At 40.1% G+C, this 16,992-nt stretch overlaps 1 protein-coding gene and 1 long non-coding RNA gene across 2 annotated transcripts in view; one reads left to right on the top strand and one right to left on the bottom strand.

Annotated features, from left to right (window-relative positions):
* The window catches only part of tmx3b (thioredoxin related transmembrane protein 3b), a 36,327-nt gene extending 19,347 nt beyond the window's left edge, over positions 1 to 16,980 (bottom strand). The window contains exons 1-10 of the mRNA XM_026179963.2: positions 16,863 to 16,980; positions 16,540 to 16,597; positions 15,841 to 15,880; positions 12,724 to 12,847; positions 12,158 to 12,203; positions 9,274 to 9,354; positions 8,709 to 8,808; positions 8,429 to 8,506; positions 8,078 to 8,144; positions 2,853 to 2,951 (exon numbers count right to left, since the gene is read on the bottom strand). Of these exons, the coding sequence (XP_026035748.2) occupies positions 2,853 to 2,951; positions 8,078 to 8,144; positions 8,429 to 8,506; positions 8,709 to 8,808; positions 9,274 to 9,354; positions 12,158 to 12,203; positions 12,724 to 12,847; positions 15,841 to 15,880; positions 16,540 to 16,597; positions 16,863 to 16,896 (727 nt within the window). The 5' untranslated portion in view covers positions 16,897 to 16,980. The remainder of the gene's footprint in view (positions 1 to 2,852; positions 2,952 to 8,077; positions 8,145 to 8,428; positions 8,507 to 8,708; positions 8,809 to 9,273; positions 9,355 to 12,157; positions 12,204 to 12,723; positions 12,848 to 15,840; positions 15,881 to 16,539; positions 16,598 to 16,862) is intronic.
* On the top strand, positions 5,713 to 8,690 carry LOC145430964 (uncharacterized). Its single transcript, XR_013911323.1, has 2 exons — positions 5,713 to 6,981; positions 7,055 to 8,690. It is a non-coding gene; the product is annotated as an uncharacterized LOC145430964 (long non-coding RNA).
* Positions 16,981 to 16,992: the final 12 nt, after the last annotated feature.

Genomic DNA, 16,992 nt, shown 5'->3' with positions numbered 1-16,992 from the left:
TGTTGAGCATCACTGATCTCAGCAACATCAGCATAAAGGAGGAAAACACTGTATCTAATATTAGAAAGCACAGCTTTCTCTGCACAGACCATCAATTTACTGCCGTTTAAGAGGCAGTTTGTATTTCACTCTTGAGCTTAAATTTCCTTTTAGAGGAGAAGTGTATGTACATTTAAACAAGCAGAACATGGGCTATATCTGGAGGGAAGGGATACTCTTTGCTACCTTAGCCCTGGATATTTTTACTGGATTTTTTAAAAACAGCAGCTCTATGTTGTTTGATTCTTAAATATAAAGTTGTTAAGTGGAAGACATGTTTAGAGATTCTAAAATATTAAGGGGTTTTACAATGTAATAAAATGAGGCAGGCAGTCTGAGCAAAGCCATGTATAAAGTGCTGATGCAGTTCAAATGATATAAGCTGGTATTCAATCTGTAATCACTTTGGTTCCACAGTCATAAAGATTAAAAAGGACACACACATAAAAAAAACACATTAAAAGTCCCACATCTTAGGCTCACAATTAACAAAATACAGCCCTTTAAAAAACAGTCATTCTGCAGAAAATTGATCTGTATCTATTCTGATAATAAAGCAAAGACATAAAATGTCCCAGTGCTGGGTTTTTAAAAGTGATCATTGGCTGCATGTCTTGTTTTCCATGAAAGGAAACTGAATATTTTGAGGTTTTCGGTTCATTCTTCTATTTCTCAGTGAAATTTCAGCAATTAATCTACTAACCAAAAAAACAAATGAAACTAGACCCAGAAACTCACGATTCCATACATTTTGAAGCAGGATATTACAGTACTGTGCAAAAGTCTTGAGCCACCTGTCATTTTTGTAAACTTTGCTTCTAAGGAGCAAGACTTTCTCCAAATCAGTTTTAAAGTCCTCTCATGCAATAGTTCTTCAGGTTTTCTGATTATTATTGTTACGTCCCTCTGCAGCCTCTAATCTGCTCAGTGTGTTCAGCTGGTGCTAATTGGCCACACCTAGTCAGGTGTGGATAAAAGCATACCTGAGGCAAGCTTCCCAGGGAGCTCACTAGTCTTTGCCCTGGTGGCACCAGCCATTTTAGCCAACCTGATAGTCCATTTTAAGATAAAACCTCTTTTCACCTACACGCTGGTATTCGTCTCCTTTGTTATGTTGCGGCTTTTGAGCCGGGTCGTAACATAAGTGGGGGCTCGTCCGGGATATTTGGACATTTTAATGGAGACTGAATGTCAGTTTGTTTTGCTTTTAAGTGGGTGAGTGATGGTGTTCACTGTAATTGAGCAAACTCCCTTTTAGTAAGTGTGTTTCAGCTGGGTGGCTGTGCTGCCCTTCCAGCGAAGCACTTGTTGTTTTGCCTTGTTTTAATTTGTGTTTGGTGGCTATCCTGGATGGGGGTACGCTTCAGAGTTTGGTAGGAGACTATATTTCTGGTCTGCTGCCTGCTCTCGAGCTCGCGTTTAAAGTTGCCTCGAGCCTGGTACACCACTGAAGACTAGGGTAGGTAAAGTTAGGGTTTTGTTGTTGGTTTTTTTTGTTGTTGTTTTTTAGTGTTTTAGGCTGGGAGTTGCACATAGTAAATCAGTGGCCCCAAACTTGGTAGGGGGTTTGAGACCATTCATGATTATGGTCTGTAGCTGAGGCAGGTAGGCTGTTTTTAAGTTGGCATTGAGTGTACACCATGTGTGTGCATATGTCAGTGTTGATGGATGCTAATGAGATCCTCATGAGGTGAGTGTTTTGTGCTGTGACCTTTAGTGTTGTGGGGAATATGGCTATTTTGTTGGGTCACTTTCGAGTGTTGTTGGCCAGGTGATGGCAATAACACTGTGGGGTGCTGAGCCACCCTTGATGTGATCATTGTGTGGCCATAGCTCTCCATTTTGTGGTTGGTCACTAGTGTGCTTGATTTACTGAACTTTGTGGATTAAGTAACTTGTTGTGGTATAGGGCCACTGTATGTGACTGTTTGTGTGGTGGAGACAACAGATCACTTAGTTGTGATTATTTGTTGCTACTTTTGGTTTTGTGTTGTAGCAGATCAGGTAATCATTTTGGGTTTGACTGTGCTCCTTCGTGTTGGTCACATGTTACTTTTTGTGTGTTCAGTGTGGCAACTTCAAATCCTCATGCCCATCCATGCTTAGAGATGCCAACTATAATGTGAACACTGTGCTTCTGTTAGCTGTAACTTTTATTTCAGGTTTGTGGGTCAAGGACCTGAAGGCTTCAGAGGGGCTTTTAATAAATTTAGGGGTCTTAAAGGAACCCTTTTAAGGGAGGAGGTATTACGTCCCTCTGCAGCCTCTAATCTGCTCAGCTCAGCTCAGCTGGTGCTAATTGGCCACACCTAATCAGGTGTGGATAAAAGCATACCTGAGGCAAACTTCCCAGGGAGCTCACTAGTCTTTGCCTTGGTGGCACCAGCCATTTTAGCCAACCTGTCCATTTTAAGATAAAACCTCTTTTCACCTACACGCTGGTATTAGTCTCCTTTTTTATGTTGCAGCTTTTGAGCCGGGTCGTAACAATTATTCAGAGGAATGATTGTTTGTCAAGTTCAAAGCCCTAACATATAAATAATTCAGGCATAAAAAGGCCACCTAACTCAAGGGTCTACATATGACAGTTAACTTGGCAGGGAATCTTAACTGTATTTTCATTATCTTCACAGGTTTCAATAGATCACTGCATCTATTTCTCATTTTCTTAGCAAAATCTAAAGAAATTAGGGGTGGCTCAAGCCTTTTGGACAGTATTCTATTATAAACCCTAACTAAAGTAAAAACAATGTGCAAAGGAAAATGAAATTCAGGAATAAATACGTTATATATTGAAAAAGAGCATACGCCACCTGTTTCCCCCAGCTCATACAACGTAAAGCCATCAATCTGAAGGTATCCTTGGAAGCGCTCCTTGTTCACCCACAATGATAAGCTACTGTCCTCGTACTCTGCAACACAGACAGGTAAAATCTTTCAGAAACAGAAGCACAGAGCTAATCAACATTCAGCCCAAACACTGCCTATAATAAAAAGGGAAAGCAGAAGAGTGTATTGATGGCTGGAATGTAAGAAGATCAGCGTTTGCCACCTGTATGCATTCTTGGGGAACAAAGAGCAAGACAGAAGCTGAGCAGTCACAGCCATAGGTCAGATAAACAATGACCAGAAACTGTTTTGACAGCCAGCTGCCTCTGGCTTAACAGTCAGGCAGGGTATTCAAGATCTGAAGCAGCACAATGATCTATGACTCAGAGCGAACAGATTGGCAATCGATGGAGATGTAAACAATCAAACGCAACAGATGGCCAAGTCATAAATCAAATAACAGTTTGTTTAGCTTTGACTGTTCACAGTCACATTTCCAGATTAATTACTATTTATCAAATAGATGGCTGTCAAGAACATTAAGAGGAAAAATACTGTAATTTTCATTCACAATTGATGCCTTTTCCCCCAAAATGCTGGCTAACCTGACCTAATTTTAACAGCTAAGGAAAGAAAAACATCACATTTGGTTTGTAAATGATTCTGCAACCATACATTTATTTTTAACACATCTGGAGCAAATGTATAATTCAACAGATGCAACAAGAGAAGAAAAAAAAATCCTATCAAATGCACCATATAAATAAAAAAAAATAAACAAAGACAGAAAAATAAAAAATTACTTCCTGAATGCGAGCCACATGTTGTTGCTCCTCTAACATCTGGAGGCAACACGCAAACAGGAAGCAGAGAATGTCCCTGGAGGGTATAAATAGGGTGTAACGAAGCTGCTTAAACAACACCGTTTTCTCCAGCTGAGAGGCTACAGGACGCTCATAATTGATGTCAAATGTAGCCGGGACCTTATTATGACACGTTAATAAGTTACCGTGACCTTTCGCTACCATCATAGTAATTACAAGAACACTGATGACTTTTAACATGATTCTCATCCTGCAGGGCTCCAAGTGAGCTGGAAGCATAATACTAAACATGACAAGCTAAAACCTGGAACACACTTTTAAACCCCCCCCCAAGGTCGTAGCTTACAGTAGTATTAGAAACTATTCCTCAGTGATTATACTGTGCAAAGGGAGCGGAGCCTTGCTGTTAAGACTGCTGAGTCAGTGGATAGGGCAGACATTCCAGAGAGTTCTTTCCACAGATGTTCTGGCTTTACAGACAGCATGCAGCTTCCCAACTTTACCCCAGAAGCAAAAGAAAGCTCGGAGGCCCCATACTGGGGTTGTACAGCCTGATCCACCTCTACACCGACTGAACCTGCTTCACCTTGAAACAAATTAGAACTGCTTTCTTCCCGGGCACCACCCTCACAATCTCCATACTGCCCTACAGGAGCCCTTCAGCCCAGAGTTCACACAGTGGGAGGTGAGAGAGAAAGATGAGGGGGAATATAAACAGACAGTGGGTGGAGTGAGGATGATCCAGTGTCAGAGTTTGGAGCAGAGGGAGGAGGCAGCTCTGACACATTTCAAGGATGAAGGTTAATGGCACAGAAGACCTCCAAGACAATGCAAAAAGTGTAGAAACAGAACCACAGGGGGAAAACGCATAGAGAGGGGAGGAAGCTGCTTCATAAAGATAACTCAGACAGCGTACGATCCAGGAGAATGACGTGTTGAAATGTGACACAAAGCTCGGTGTAATGATGGGTAATTTGCTATTATAAAAAAGAACACATAAGGTTTAACAAAGAAGATGCTTTGGCTCAACTGCTAAAAGGAAATAGGAATACAACAACAAATAAAAAGAGTGTGATATAAAAATATTTTATGTATTGCTCAGTTATAGGATCGGGTAAAGATAAAGAAAAAAAATGATGCTGTCAGTAGCTAGCAGCTCATATTCATGTAAGGTAATGCTTGAGCAATCAAATCAAACAAAGCTATATCGGTTATAGTTAGTTATATTATTTATAGTGAAGAAGAAGCCACTGTTGGTGACAAATGCCACATGAATAAAAAAATATAGAAAAGTGGACAAGAGCCATGTAGTAAGTAGACTTACTACTAAAGTAAATTCACTGAAGTACTTCACTGTATTCCTACTTTAATTACTCCACTGTAATTTGCATGCAACTGCAGAATGTGGAACCCCGACTTACGAATACCCCATTTAACGAAAAATTCAAGTTATGTAGGCACTTAACGGCAATATTTCTGCCCGTGTTACGGCAACATGCCCGCATAACGAAATCCGCTGGCTCTGTTTGGCTGAGCCCAGAATGCCTACAATGCCTTCCGGATCATGTGAGAACCCCCTTGGCTTTCGTACTTGCGCTTCGCTATTCCACTTAAACGGTGTATTGTTGTTGCAGTTAGCAATTAGCCAATAGCCTATCGGTCACTCAAAAGGCGCGATGGGTGCTTCGACTTAAGAAAATTTTCGACTTACGAAAGACCCTTGGGAACGAATTAATTTCGTAAGTCGGGGTTCCACTCTACATTATGTACTTATAGCTCAGCAATAAATTAGTAATTAAACATTACACCAGCAGCTGGAACAATAATTTGATCATTTTGACCTAATAATTTGACAATAATTAAACATTTGACTTATGTTAATCATGTCTAAATACTTTTGTCCACTTTCCAAAAACAATTATCCAAAATAAGATCGTGAAATCCACGGTCACAATTTACATGCAGCATCTCTGCCTTTTTTGCACTTCATACCCCATCTCCCACCCACCACTCCTCTGTCCAAACAAAGTAAAAACAACAACCAGTTTCCATCAATGTCATTCACGCTGACCTTGCCAACACTGCAGATTGCAATAACCAGTGAAATGAAGGCTGACCGTGTGCGCTGTACCAAAATGTCATCATTGTGTTATCACCTGTTTAAGTGTGATCTTTTCTGTCATCACATTCACAAACTGTTAATCATCCTGTCATTTACATGATCCCAATAAACATATGCAAACACATTCGGCCTCACAGCTGGCAGCATTATGAATGTTTCCATACAAGGAGTGGAAAGGCCAAACCATTAACCACTGAGTCAGATTAACAGGAAGCCTTATGTGGAGCTCTGAGCATTAGGAGGACTCAAAGACCCAAAAACGTGTCTAAAGACTGTTGGCAAGTGAAACAGTTACAAATGCCATACTGTGCATGCTGACATATATGCTAATTATATTTTTCTGCTTTCTTACATGTTGCCCAGTAGCTTTCAATGCAGCTACACAATGATCAAAACCACTTGGCCTTTGAAGCACAATAGCAGAGCAGACCTGTATAACTGTATGAAACAGAGGATTTGGATAATTAAATATGTATGAGCTTCTGTGTTCTACTATATCTTAACAGTGCTCTTCAAAGGGGATGCCGCTATTTGTGATGCGCACTAAAGCAATCAAAGCTAAACAATAACATGTCAAATATCATTTTACACAAAGCGAGAGCTTGTGTTTGGACAGTGTGGTTGTGCTCAGTGGGACCCGTTCTTTAAAAACAAGAGTGCACAGCAAGAACAGCAAGTGTGCAGTGAATTTCTAATGAGTACTTTGAATCTGTGTATCCGGAAAATACATATGAAAGCAAATAGTTGGCGGGGGGGCATGATCAAAGTCGTTAGAATATCTTGGCAGCTGTCGGCCTCTAAAGCTAGAAGATAAACAACAATGCAGCAAAAAAAGAACGTGTCAGTTTCACAGTATAATACTCACACGCTTGACTAAACGTCACAGCCTGCCATAAAACAGTGTCACTAGGTGCCTATGCAAATGGGCTCATAAGTTTAGCCATATAAAATTTTCTGACTGAACACCATGCAAAGTGAGGGCAACAGCAAACCATATGAGGTGTGGTTGACTCATTTATTCCTTCATCCAACATTTAGCCAGAAGACCTTCGGGGAGACTAGAAGCATACTACAGCAGATGGACAGAAAGCCGAGGCTGAAGGCTATAAGTCTTTAAAAAAGCGAGGCAAACCACTTTCTTAAATTTCTCTTTTGCTATCACTTGAGGTAAGTGTCTAATGCTTAATGACTCAGTTTCTGTGTTACTATACTAAATAATCAAAGTTTTTTTCTTCTGCAGTTTCCGAACGACTGAAAAGGACAAAGAAAGGAAGGACACAACCATGTCATTTTACCATGCTGCTCTTCTCCTCAGTCCTTGACAAGTTTAACACACCGTCACCATGGCAATGCTACAGATTCATCACATCCTCCGTATCAGAGTCCTAGAGGACTCTGCAGAGTGTGGAGTTTTTGTGGTTAACATCTACTGTGGCGAGCCTCTTCTGCTGAGATTCTGGTGCGTGAAGCCCGCCTTCCGAAATGGTCAGGTGGAGCAGATGGATGCAAACGCACAGACCGCAACGCAGATGGATTTTGTTCTCCGGGTCACACACCGTGCGCCTGACCTCCCTAACAGCCACTACTGGGGTCCGTTTGTGTTGTCGCTGTGCCTCGACGCTCTTCGCTTCCGGTTCCGCCTGCCAACTCAGGCCCAAAGCGGCAGAGAAATACAAGAGATCATGGAGGAATGCGGTGAACTCATGTTACTGCGCTGAAAGCTTTCAATTATGACCTGAAAAAGCAGATCCTCTAAAGCTTTTACGCATCACAAATGTGATTTTCTTTTTTGTCTGCTTTGACTCGATGGCTGATGCAGCGATTCACCTCTTGGCTTTGACTGTATACACACTACCAGCTCTGCGCTCTTCTTTGGTCGAATCTGCGGTCTCGCACGCCCACTCAAGCCAGTTCATCCACCCTGGCCTGCTATGTATGTCCGCCCAGAGACAAACTGCCACAACATCACTGGCCTAACCACACACACAATAGTGGGCAGAGCCTGGGGTGCTTTATGATGGGCCAGGCACACCATAACTCAGTGTGGTGAGGATGAAAGAGCAGCGGCAGGAACGGGAAAACTACATGAAGACAGCTCTGGTTACAAAGTTTATGTGAGAGGCGAGAAGGAGGAGGGAATAGCAGGCGGGAGCAGGAGACAGCATGGCACCCTACTGCCCTCTAGTTAAGCTATTAAACTAAACCAATTGAAAAAAACAAGACAACAGTAGTGGACAAAGCCTAAAGCAAATAAAATACTTACCATCATAGGTAAAGTAGCCTCCATCTTTAAAGACTACGACAGCAGGAAGCTCTGGCAAAGATACTGACTGTTGAAAACACAAAAACACCACTTTAGACAAAGATCCATAAATCATATAAAATATGTGAAAAACTCTTTGTACTGGGAAAAAAAAACATCAGAGCTTGTAACGTGTGCAATCCCAGGGCAAGAGACATGCTCAAAGAATCTAAATACATTATCTCAAACTAGGAAAATATAACTGCATGTGTCATTCCCAAGTGCATTAATGACATGTTTGTGAGTGTATCTTTGTGAAATTAATTTCATACTTTCTAAAGACGAAAGATGATCGCCTATTCAAAGCATTACCTCTGGCAAGGCTTCCTCTGAAGCAGAGAAGAAGTAAGTATAGACGATGAGCTCAGAGGCAGCGTCGTTGTACTTCTCCTGCAATAGCAAAAAAAGAAGGAAAAAAAAAAAAGGCTTTCGGTATTCAAAGATTGTAAATTATCACTTGAAGGTATTGCATAGAATTAATTCTTTCTTATATTATGTCAATGCTGCAGCATAGCATTGCCCCTATGATGCAGACTTTTGTGTGGTTGCTAAAGAATAAAAGAATGAAAGTGTATTGATGTAGGTTGCTTACTTTGAGAGGAGAATCCCCACCAACATACACAAAAAGCACATCGTGCCGTTTCATCATGTGCTCAAACATCTGCTTGCTGGGAAGGGCTCGGACGGCTGGTCTGATGGAATAAAGAACAAACAAACAAACAAACAAACAAACAAAACATAGACAGGAGTTCATTTTGATAAGTATTTAAACCTCACAGAGTACAACAGTGATGTGTAACGTCCTAATCTTGGTTTCTGTGCTGCTAGCACCACCCAGTGGCAGTTCAAAAAACCACTGCAGTCCTCAACCCGTCTCCGAGCCAAGCTTTTGATCAGCCCCTCTGTCACGGATCTAGTTTGATTTCCCTCAAGGAGGGGAGAAATCTGTCAGGCTCACTTGATACAGTGGTTTAAAGTGGAGCATCAGAGGCAGAAATCCATTGAGCTATGAAACAAATATGGCCTGGGTTGATAAGCTGCCTTAGATGGTTTTCATTTAGCTTGGCATGTCTTCCTGTGAAATAAGGGAAGTTCTACTCGGCTCTCAGTTTCTCCTCATGTTGATTTCCAAGTGTTGTTTGAACCCTGTAACTTACCCTGCCACCCTGTTGGCAAACTCTACAATATCATCTTTTGTCCTCGGTCCCTTGTAATTGTAGGCAAGATCACCCTTTAACCTGAAAATAATAAGAAAAAATAGTGAAAGACTGAATATTTCATTGAAAACCCATTCAACACCTTTCACTGTTTTGTGCCAACAGAATGACACCGCTTGCATATTTATGTGAAACTGAATAAAACGGGAATTAACTGCTTGGCAGTCATGCATTCAGGATTTGTATGAAAAAAGAATATTATGCAAGAGGTGTACGTCGAACTAAATTTTCTGATTGGACCGCTCTTTTGACATTTTAGAGTAGATTATTTTTGCTGTTTAAGCAACACAAATATTTTTTTCCTTCTACTGGTTCTTCCTCATTTTATATAGCAGGTGCCAATTTTTTGTATGCTTTTCTAATGTAGTGTTGGACCCACCTTTGCCCACTTAAAAAATCCTAAATTAATTGGTGGCATAGATTCAGTATAATATTGGAAACATTCCTTACAGATTGTTTACCATGTTCATATAAAACCAGTACACGATGCTACAGAATTGCTGGCTGTACGGCTCTCCCTTTCAACCTCATCCCAAAGGGGGTTTTGGTCGAGAGCCGAGGCGAATGGAACATACAAAACCCGCTGGCATGTCGATGGAACCGGCTTCAGATCATGTGTGCTTTGTGAAATGGCGCCTTACCCTGCTGGCAGTGGCTATCAAGAGATGCACACGGTCAGCAACAATACTCGGCTCGGCAATGGCATTCGAATGATGTTCAGTTGGTATTAAGGGCCTTAATATGCGCCAGGGAAAAGCATTCCCCACGCAATTTTACCACTAACCCAGCCTGAAGCGTTGACACAAGGCAGCTGGATGCCAAATCGTGACCCTACCATCTGCGCATTACAGCAGAAATCTAAAGTCATCGTACCAAGACATGCTTTTCCACACTTCAGTTTTGGTGAGTCACAGGGAGTGAAGCCTGGTTTGGTCTGGCCAATCAAGTTTCAGCGTGTTACGCATACTGAGATACTGATCTGCAAAGCGATCATGCTCAAAATAGTTGCAGTCACTTTTCTTTTTTTGGGGGGGGGGGCCTTAACCAATCAAGCAGTTCTCCTCTGACCTCTGTCATTGACAAGAACAGCCCATCACTGGATGTTTTTGTTTTTTATATCTAATTTTGTAAACTATGGAGACACCTATTGTAAGTTAACAGGAGTTAGCAATTTTTGAGAAACCATCGCAATAAGCAGTTTTATAAATCCACCTGTTCCCTTTCATGTTATAGGTGTCTCATATGTTATACATTGAATATAAGATATGTGGTATATGATGTGAAAAGAAAACAAATTGAAAACCTAGAATTTAATGCCAGATTAAGCCTTTCTTTTACAGACGTTTCCATCATAATTTTGAAACTCTGCCCATGTTTTATATTAACATCATACCTTTACATATGAAATGAATGCCTTTAACAATAAAAAGCAAATTATCTCACTTAAAAGTCTGTGACCAACATCTGAACTTAAAAACAACAACCTGTCATACAAACAGCATGTTCTGGTGAAACAGCACCTACCAGGAAAACCCTGTTCACCGCAAAGGTCAACTTAATCTAAATCATTACACCTCCAATAGGGGAAAAAAAAAAGACAAATGACTTTACCTAATTGAGTTCCAGCCGAGAAAACTGCTCGAGTCGAGCTCTTACAACAAGCAAAATGCATTAAGGATTGCTAAGGTTGCATCAGCCCACGGCGCTTAATGAACTCAGGGGGAAACAGAACTCTAAATCAAGTCTCCTTCTGTCACCAAGGGAGGTATCTCGTGTTCTTCGATGGATGTTTCATCACTTGCTTGGTTTAATGTTATGAACCCTGCAGTGATCTTGTGGCACTTTCCCAAATGAGCTTGATGAAACTAAATGGGGAGCCCATTATGTTAGTGTGCTGATAAATGATTCAGCTTCATATAAATGGAGGGAACTCTGCTAAGTTGCAAGATCATTTATCTCATGTCAACATGAGCCCTGCCGTTAAGCAGCTGGTGTCTACCTAAATTCATTCATTTTATAATAAAAAAAATGGCACTTGAATTTTAAGAAATGATTTGAAATAAATTAAATGGAAAGTATGCGCTAAAACATTTGGACAACTGCATTTGTAGTTTCACAGGTACACTCAGATATACTGTAAGAAAGGCATACGAATGAAATCAAGAAGCTATTGCTAATTCCAATGATTAAAGGGAGTTTTGCACAATCATCCCACAAGAAATGTGTAATTAACAGCACTCTGAAGTGCCAAACTAATATAATTTTTTTTCAAAATGTGTGAACTGACTTTGTTACTTGGTTATGCCTTAAGGAGAAAGCAACAACACCTTATTCCCTCTTGAATAATTTATCTAAGGGCATCTCCAAAGGCAAGGCAACAAGGGAAAAAGCATCTTTATAATGACACAAAATACACGCAGGTACACTTAGATACAGGAGGTTACAGTGGGGGTGGGGTGGCTGAAGCAATAGCTAGAGTATAAAATATAAATAATGCAACAGCCACATAACAAATTACAGTCCAAAATTACTACATGTTGGTGAAAAAAAACGCTCCTCTGATTAAATAGTGAAAGGAAAATTACTGAAGCTTCACAAAGACAGTGTTACCTGCAAAACAACTTTAATGGAATAATTAAATATTGTGTTCAAATTTAATTAACCTTTTAATAGCATATTACTTTTTCTAAGCGCTCAAGTATAATAACTTGTTTTTAAAAGACTGCTTGGCATTACTTCCCATAAAGTCTATAATGAGTGTGGGATATATTCAAATCATTTAACTTCATCTTGCATCTATACCAAACTAAAGAGTGGTACTTACAGTTTTATTGTGGGGTAACCACGAACACCAAACTCTGATGCCATTCCTGCAACACAGAAAACAATACAAATCATACTTGCTTTTTTTGAAAGGCTTAATCTCCACATCTTGAAAGACGTCTCTCTCTTTGAAAGATTTTAATACCCTCTTGTAATCGTCTTAAAGGATTCAAATGCTCTCCTAATTTAATCTCACTGCAAAAATTAAGTATATCTCTCTGAAGCATTACAGATTCAAAAAGAAAGATGCTTTCCTGTGGCTGGAGAATACGTGTCCATAGATTAATCTTGCAGTTAGCAGCTGCTTAATAAGACACAGAACTGTTGCATTTGTAGAGGTATAATTTTTACTCTAACACACTTGTAATATTGCTGTACCAACATCCCTACACGTCACACAAATGTCACAGTAACTGGCATTAATACTCTAATGTTTATATTGAAAGCATCATGATGTTGAACAACATGGTCCATTACAGAGAAATGTTGTCTCTAGCACATAAAGTAATCACCTGGGGGCACGCAAGCTCCAGGGGAAGACATTAAACTGCTACATGATTTACTCACCAGAGTAAGCCGTAGCATCCATCTTTCCCACACGAACCGGCGACCCTGAGCTCTTCAGCTCAGCTCCTACCTCATGCCATATTGGCTCTAGTTTTTTACAATAGCCGCACCACGGAGCATAGAACTGAAAGAGACCACAAGAATTTTAAAAAAGCATTCTTTAGATCATGTACAACCTACTGTGAAGTCTTTCATATAATCATAAACTATATTAATAGCGACCTTAATATTGCGCTGTCAAGATTCACCCCATTGTTGAAAGGACAAACACAGCTGAGTTAAAGCATTATTGGTAATTAACAGCAGATAAAAAAGGAAGAACAATTGCAGTTGTTTAATTTTAAGCTAAGCTTGAAATAGTGGTTCAAGAACTGTACTCATGTCATCCCATTTTCAAAGAACAGAGAAAAGAGAAGGTGCTTTCAGCTGGTCCTTTATTTCCCAACGGTTCACCACAGAGGATGGATCCGCATATTTGATTTGACACAGATTTTATGTCGGCAGTCCTTCCTGATCCATCCCTCCCATTTATCAGGGTTTGGGACGCTAGTATATTTTCATATTTTCTACATTGCAGAAGTCTGAACTTCATGATGTCACATTAACAGTACAGATGCAGTGTCTTTAGTACCGGGGCAAAACAAAGGCAGAGTTGTGGTAAAAATAAGGCACACCCTGCTTTTACTAATCAAATGCACTGGTCATTAGCAAATGTGAGCACTGCCATAGAAACAGACGTTTTTCCTGTCTGGAGCACTGACACTTGTTTGCCAGGAAGGAACGACATCTGCAATGCAGTGTCTAACTGTTCTTAGAGAAGGAAAAGCTGCTGTCCATCTGTGTTGGAGAGGCTATATGACCATTTCCAAATAATTAAAAGTGCATCATTCTACAGTGAGAACATGGAAAATTCAAGACAATTGTTAATCTTGCCAGAAGTGGACATCGCGGCAAGTTCACCCCCAGAGCATCTCAGACTCTACAGGCCTCAGTTAGCATCTTAGATCTTAACATTAGTTAACAGGCTGAAGTATGGCTAGTCGTTCTACAAGCTAGTAAATCAGTAGACACTGGGGTGTACTTAATTTTTCCACAAACTGCTTCTGCATTTTCATGATTTACTGATAATGACACTGTGTGATATGTCACGTGCTGCTGTCCATCTAAGGTTATATTTACCAAATTTTAAGACTTGGTAAGGAGAGCATTACTTCTATTATGTCCCAATATAAAAAATGTAGAATTGGCAAAAGGTCTAACTTTCTTTTTGCCATGACGACACATTAGCTACCTCTAAGGGAGACTATAATTAAATGTTAAACTCTCTCTTTTTTAATATCTGTCTGTTTGCTGGTAAGATTTATAATACATCAAGGGTTAATGAAATATCCACAGATAATCCTTATGTACCCATATGTCTTCAAAATAAAAGCTGTTCTAACATTTTCAGCACATTTATAGAAATATGTCAAAGTAAAATATATGCAAAGGTACAGGACTTTTAATTTAACTGATTGAGGAAAGGTTGAGTTTATGTGAACAATGTAATGAAGTCTTAAGAGCTTGAAAAGAAGGCCACTGGACTTCTTTTGTCAAGCTCCTGAAGCTACCATGACCTGGACAACTGAGAACCTACACAGACATGACGTAATGAAGTAAGTTTCACAGGACAAGAGAAAATAAAATACTAACATGGCACACTATGCTTACCAAACAAAAAGAATAAAAGGCCATTTAGGATAACTAAAAGACAGGTACTGTAAGATGAAACAGAGTTCATGTGAATGAAGGAGAAAACTGTGACATCTATGTTGTCAGTGTTAGGTCATGTTAGCTTTTGACCATTTAATTTGCCTTTTTGCATCTTTTGCATGAAATACACTTCAGCAATGACTGACTTTAAGTCAGACTGTGTTCCATTTCCTCCCTTGGAGGAAAAAGTGCCAGACCATCATTCCAGAGCACGCCGGCAGCACTAAACGTAGGGTTTAACAGACAGGCATGCACAAAATGACGACATGCTCATTAGAACAAAACAACCCGCTAAAGGTTGCACGTCACGTCTTATTCCACCACCACAAAAAGATCTTCACACAGAGGTGAGATAGTAGCATGAGAAAGTATGATTCCCCATGCTCTTAATCATCACTTTAACCAGAGGGCCATTTAAGGTACCATTGCATTTTACAAGTTAGGCAGTTATGAAGCCGGTATGACACACCGTGTTTGTCTTTATCAGTGGACGTTAAGTATGTCTGAATTTATGAATAACAAAAAGTAGTGTATTAAAGGTTTGTTTTATCTGGTCTCGTTTAGTGTTTGGTTTTTGTCTGTTTTTTAATCATCATTTTTATTGAAATGTTATTACAAGTCTATTATATTATATGTGTGACTATTACATGTCTTATGTAACTGGTTACGATTCTTTGTATACTTAAAACACTGGTTTGTATCTGCTCTCTTGTGCAAGTTATTTTTATGGCTTTTTCGGTTACACCATATTTTTCCTGTACTAATTTTACACATTGGTGCTTTATTGTTGATTTAATGGCTAACCTAACATGTGACCATGGGTAACAGTTACAGTGGTCTTTCTCCACTGAAAGCCAAAAGGATTACAAAACAGTTATTATGGCAATAAAAGACAAAGATTCAGTGTTAAGCAGAACTTGTTGACTAATTTTACGTAAAAGCCTTTTGCTCCAGTGATTGTCTGGTTTGTTTGAATTTCTTTTTAGGAGCTTAGTTTCCACAAATTACACAACATATAACAATTTCATCAGTATAAGAAAACAACACAAAAATAAAACTAATGTCACAATTCACCATGGAGCCCATAACGCGCAGCAAAAGCAACTTTTGCTACTTTGGGTGTCGACACAAACCCTGCTTTAAAGCTCTCAGAGCCCCCCGGCTTTGCCGTGCATGCATGACTTCTCATTCACTAATCACAGGGGACTGTTTGCACGACCCCCTCCCTTATGACATCCCACCCAGACTCCCATTGCTTCCGCAAGGGATGATTCAGACAGTGGCGTGCTGGATATGAAGTAAACCATAGCTCAATGGACCCAGATTAGAGTGTGTGTTTGTGTGGGTCCATAATGTCAAACTCACATCAACCAGCCAGACGTCATTCACTCTGGTGTCTTTAAATCTATGGAATAGAGAAAAAACATAGTTGTAACCATTCAGCTGAGACTAGACAGAAATGACAAGTTCTGACAATCAAATAAATCACATTAAAATTAATGAATAATAAAATCAAATGAAATACCACAAAAGACTGAGTATACCATATGGGTAAATCTCCCCACAGCAATCCAAACTCATATTTAACGTAAGAATCATATTCTCACATTTAAACTGCTGACATCTGGGGGCCTGAAAAAATCAATTAAAGCCTGTGGCGTGCAGACTACTCTCTGCCCATTGATGAGCTAATGTTTAAATTGTCATTGGCAAAATCATGAAAAATGTTCCAATACAAAGACAGGCTTATTACACACAAGAGAGATAATCTACAGAGACTTTTCACCACAGGCATCCAATTAAAAAAAATAAAGCACTGTGCAACTAGAAAGAGAGGAAATCAGCATCACCACCATGTATTTTTTTTCTGCTAATGCAACCACTGCAATGTGGGCACTTTTTACCATACAGGGTTTAGAGCATTGCTAAAGTACAGGAAGTAGGAGCAGTGAGCCACTTTGCATCCACACGGAGCATGATTTCTAAACTCGGAAGTTGCCGTAGCAGGAAGCTGAATTGGTGAATCAGTGAAGGGGGAAAAGCACATAGTAGTGCATCACTTACGTGTCATCTAGGTCTTCAACAAATGCAAGCACCGCTGAACTCAGGAAAGCCGCTATAACTGTGACGGTAAAAGAAAACACTGAAATCAGACAAGGTGTTTATCTCAATGTGAAGCTTTACAGCTTTAAGGTTTCTTTTCCTCCCCAGCATTAAACCTCATGACTGAAGCATCACCAGCTAAAGCTGTCGCCCCTCCGGCTAACTGTGCTTCAGTTTGAGCCGCATTTTCACCAACGGCAGCTGCTAGGGGCCTTTAAACTGATGCTGGGATAGCGTGTGTGGTCCACTGTTATTCATACAGGAAATACAAAAGCTGAACATACCTCCACAAGCCAGGGAAGCTTTTACTTCTGCCATTGCTTCGAGTGGAAACAGCAAGCAGGAAACAACCGCTAAATCGACCTCCCTCCGCGCATGCGCCGGGTTGCGCAGCCTCCTGAAGGGGTTACCAAA

The sequence above is a fragment of the Astatotilapia calliptera genome, chromosome 9 (assembly GCF_964374335.1).
Source record: "Astatotilapia calliptera chromosome 9, fAstCal68.1, whole genome shotgun sequence".
Lineage (NCBI taxonomy): Eukaryota > Metazoa > Chordata > Actinopteri > Cichliformes > Cichlidae > Astatotilapia > Astatotilapia calliptera.
This window is presented reverse-complemented; position numbering and strand designations above follow the sequence as displayed.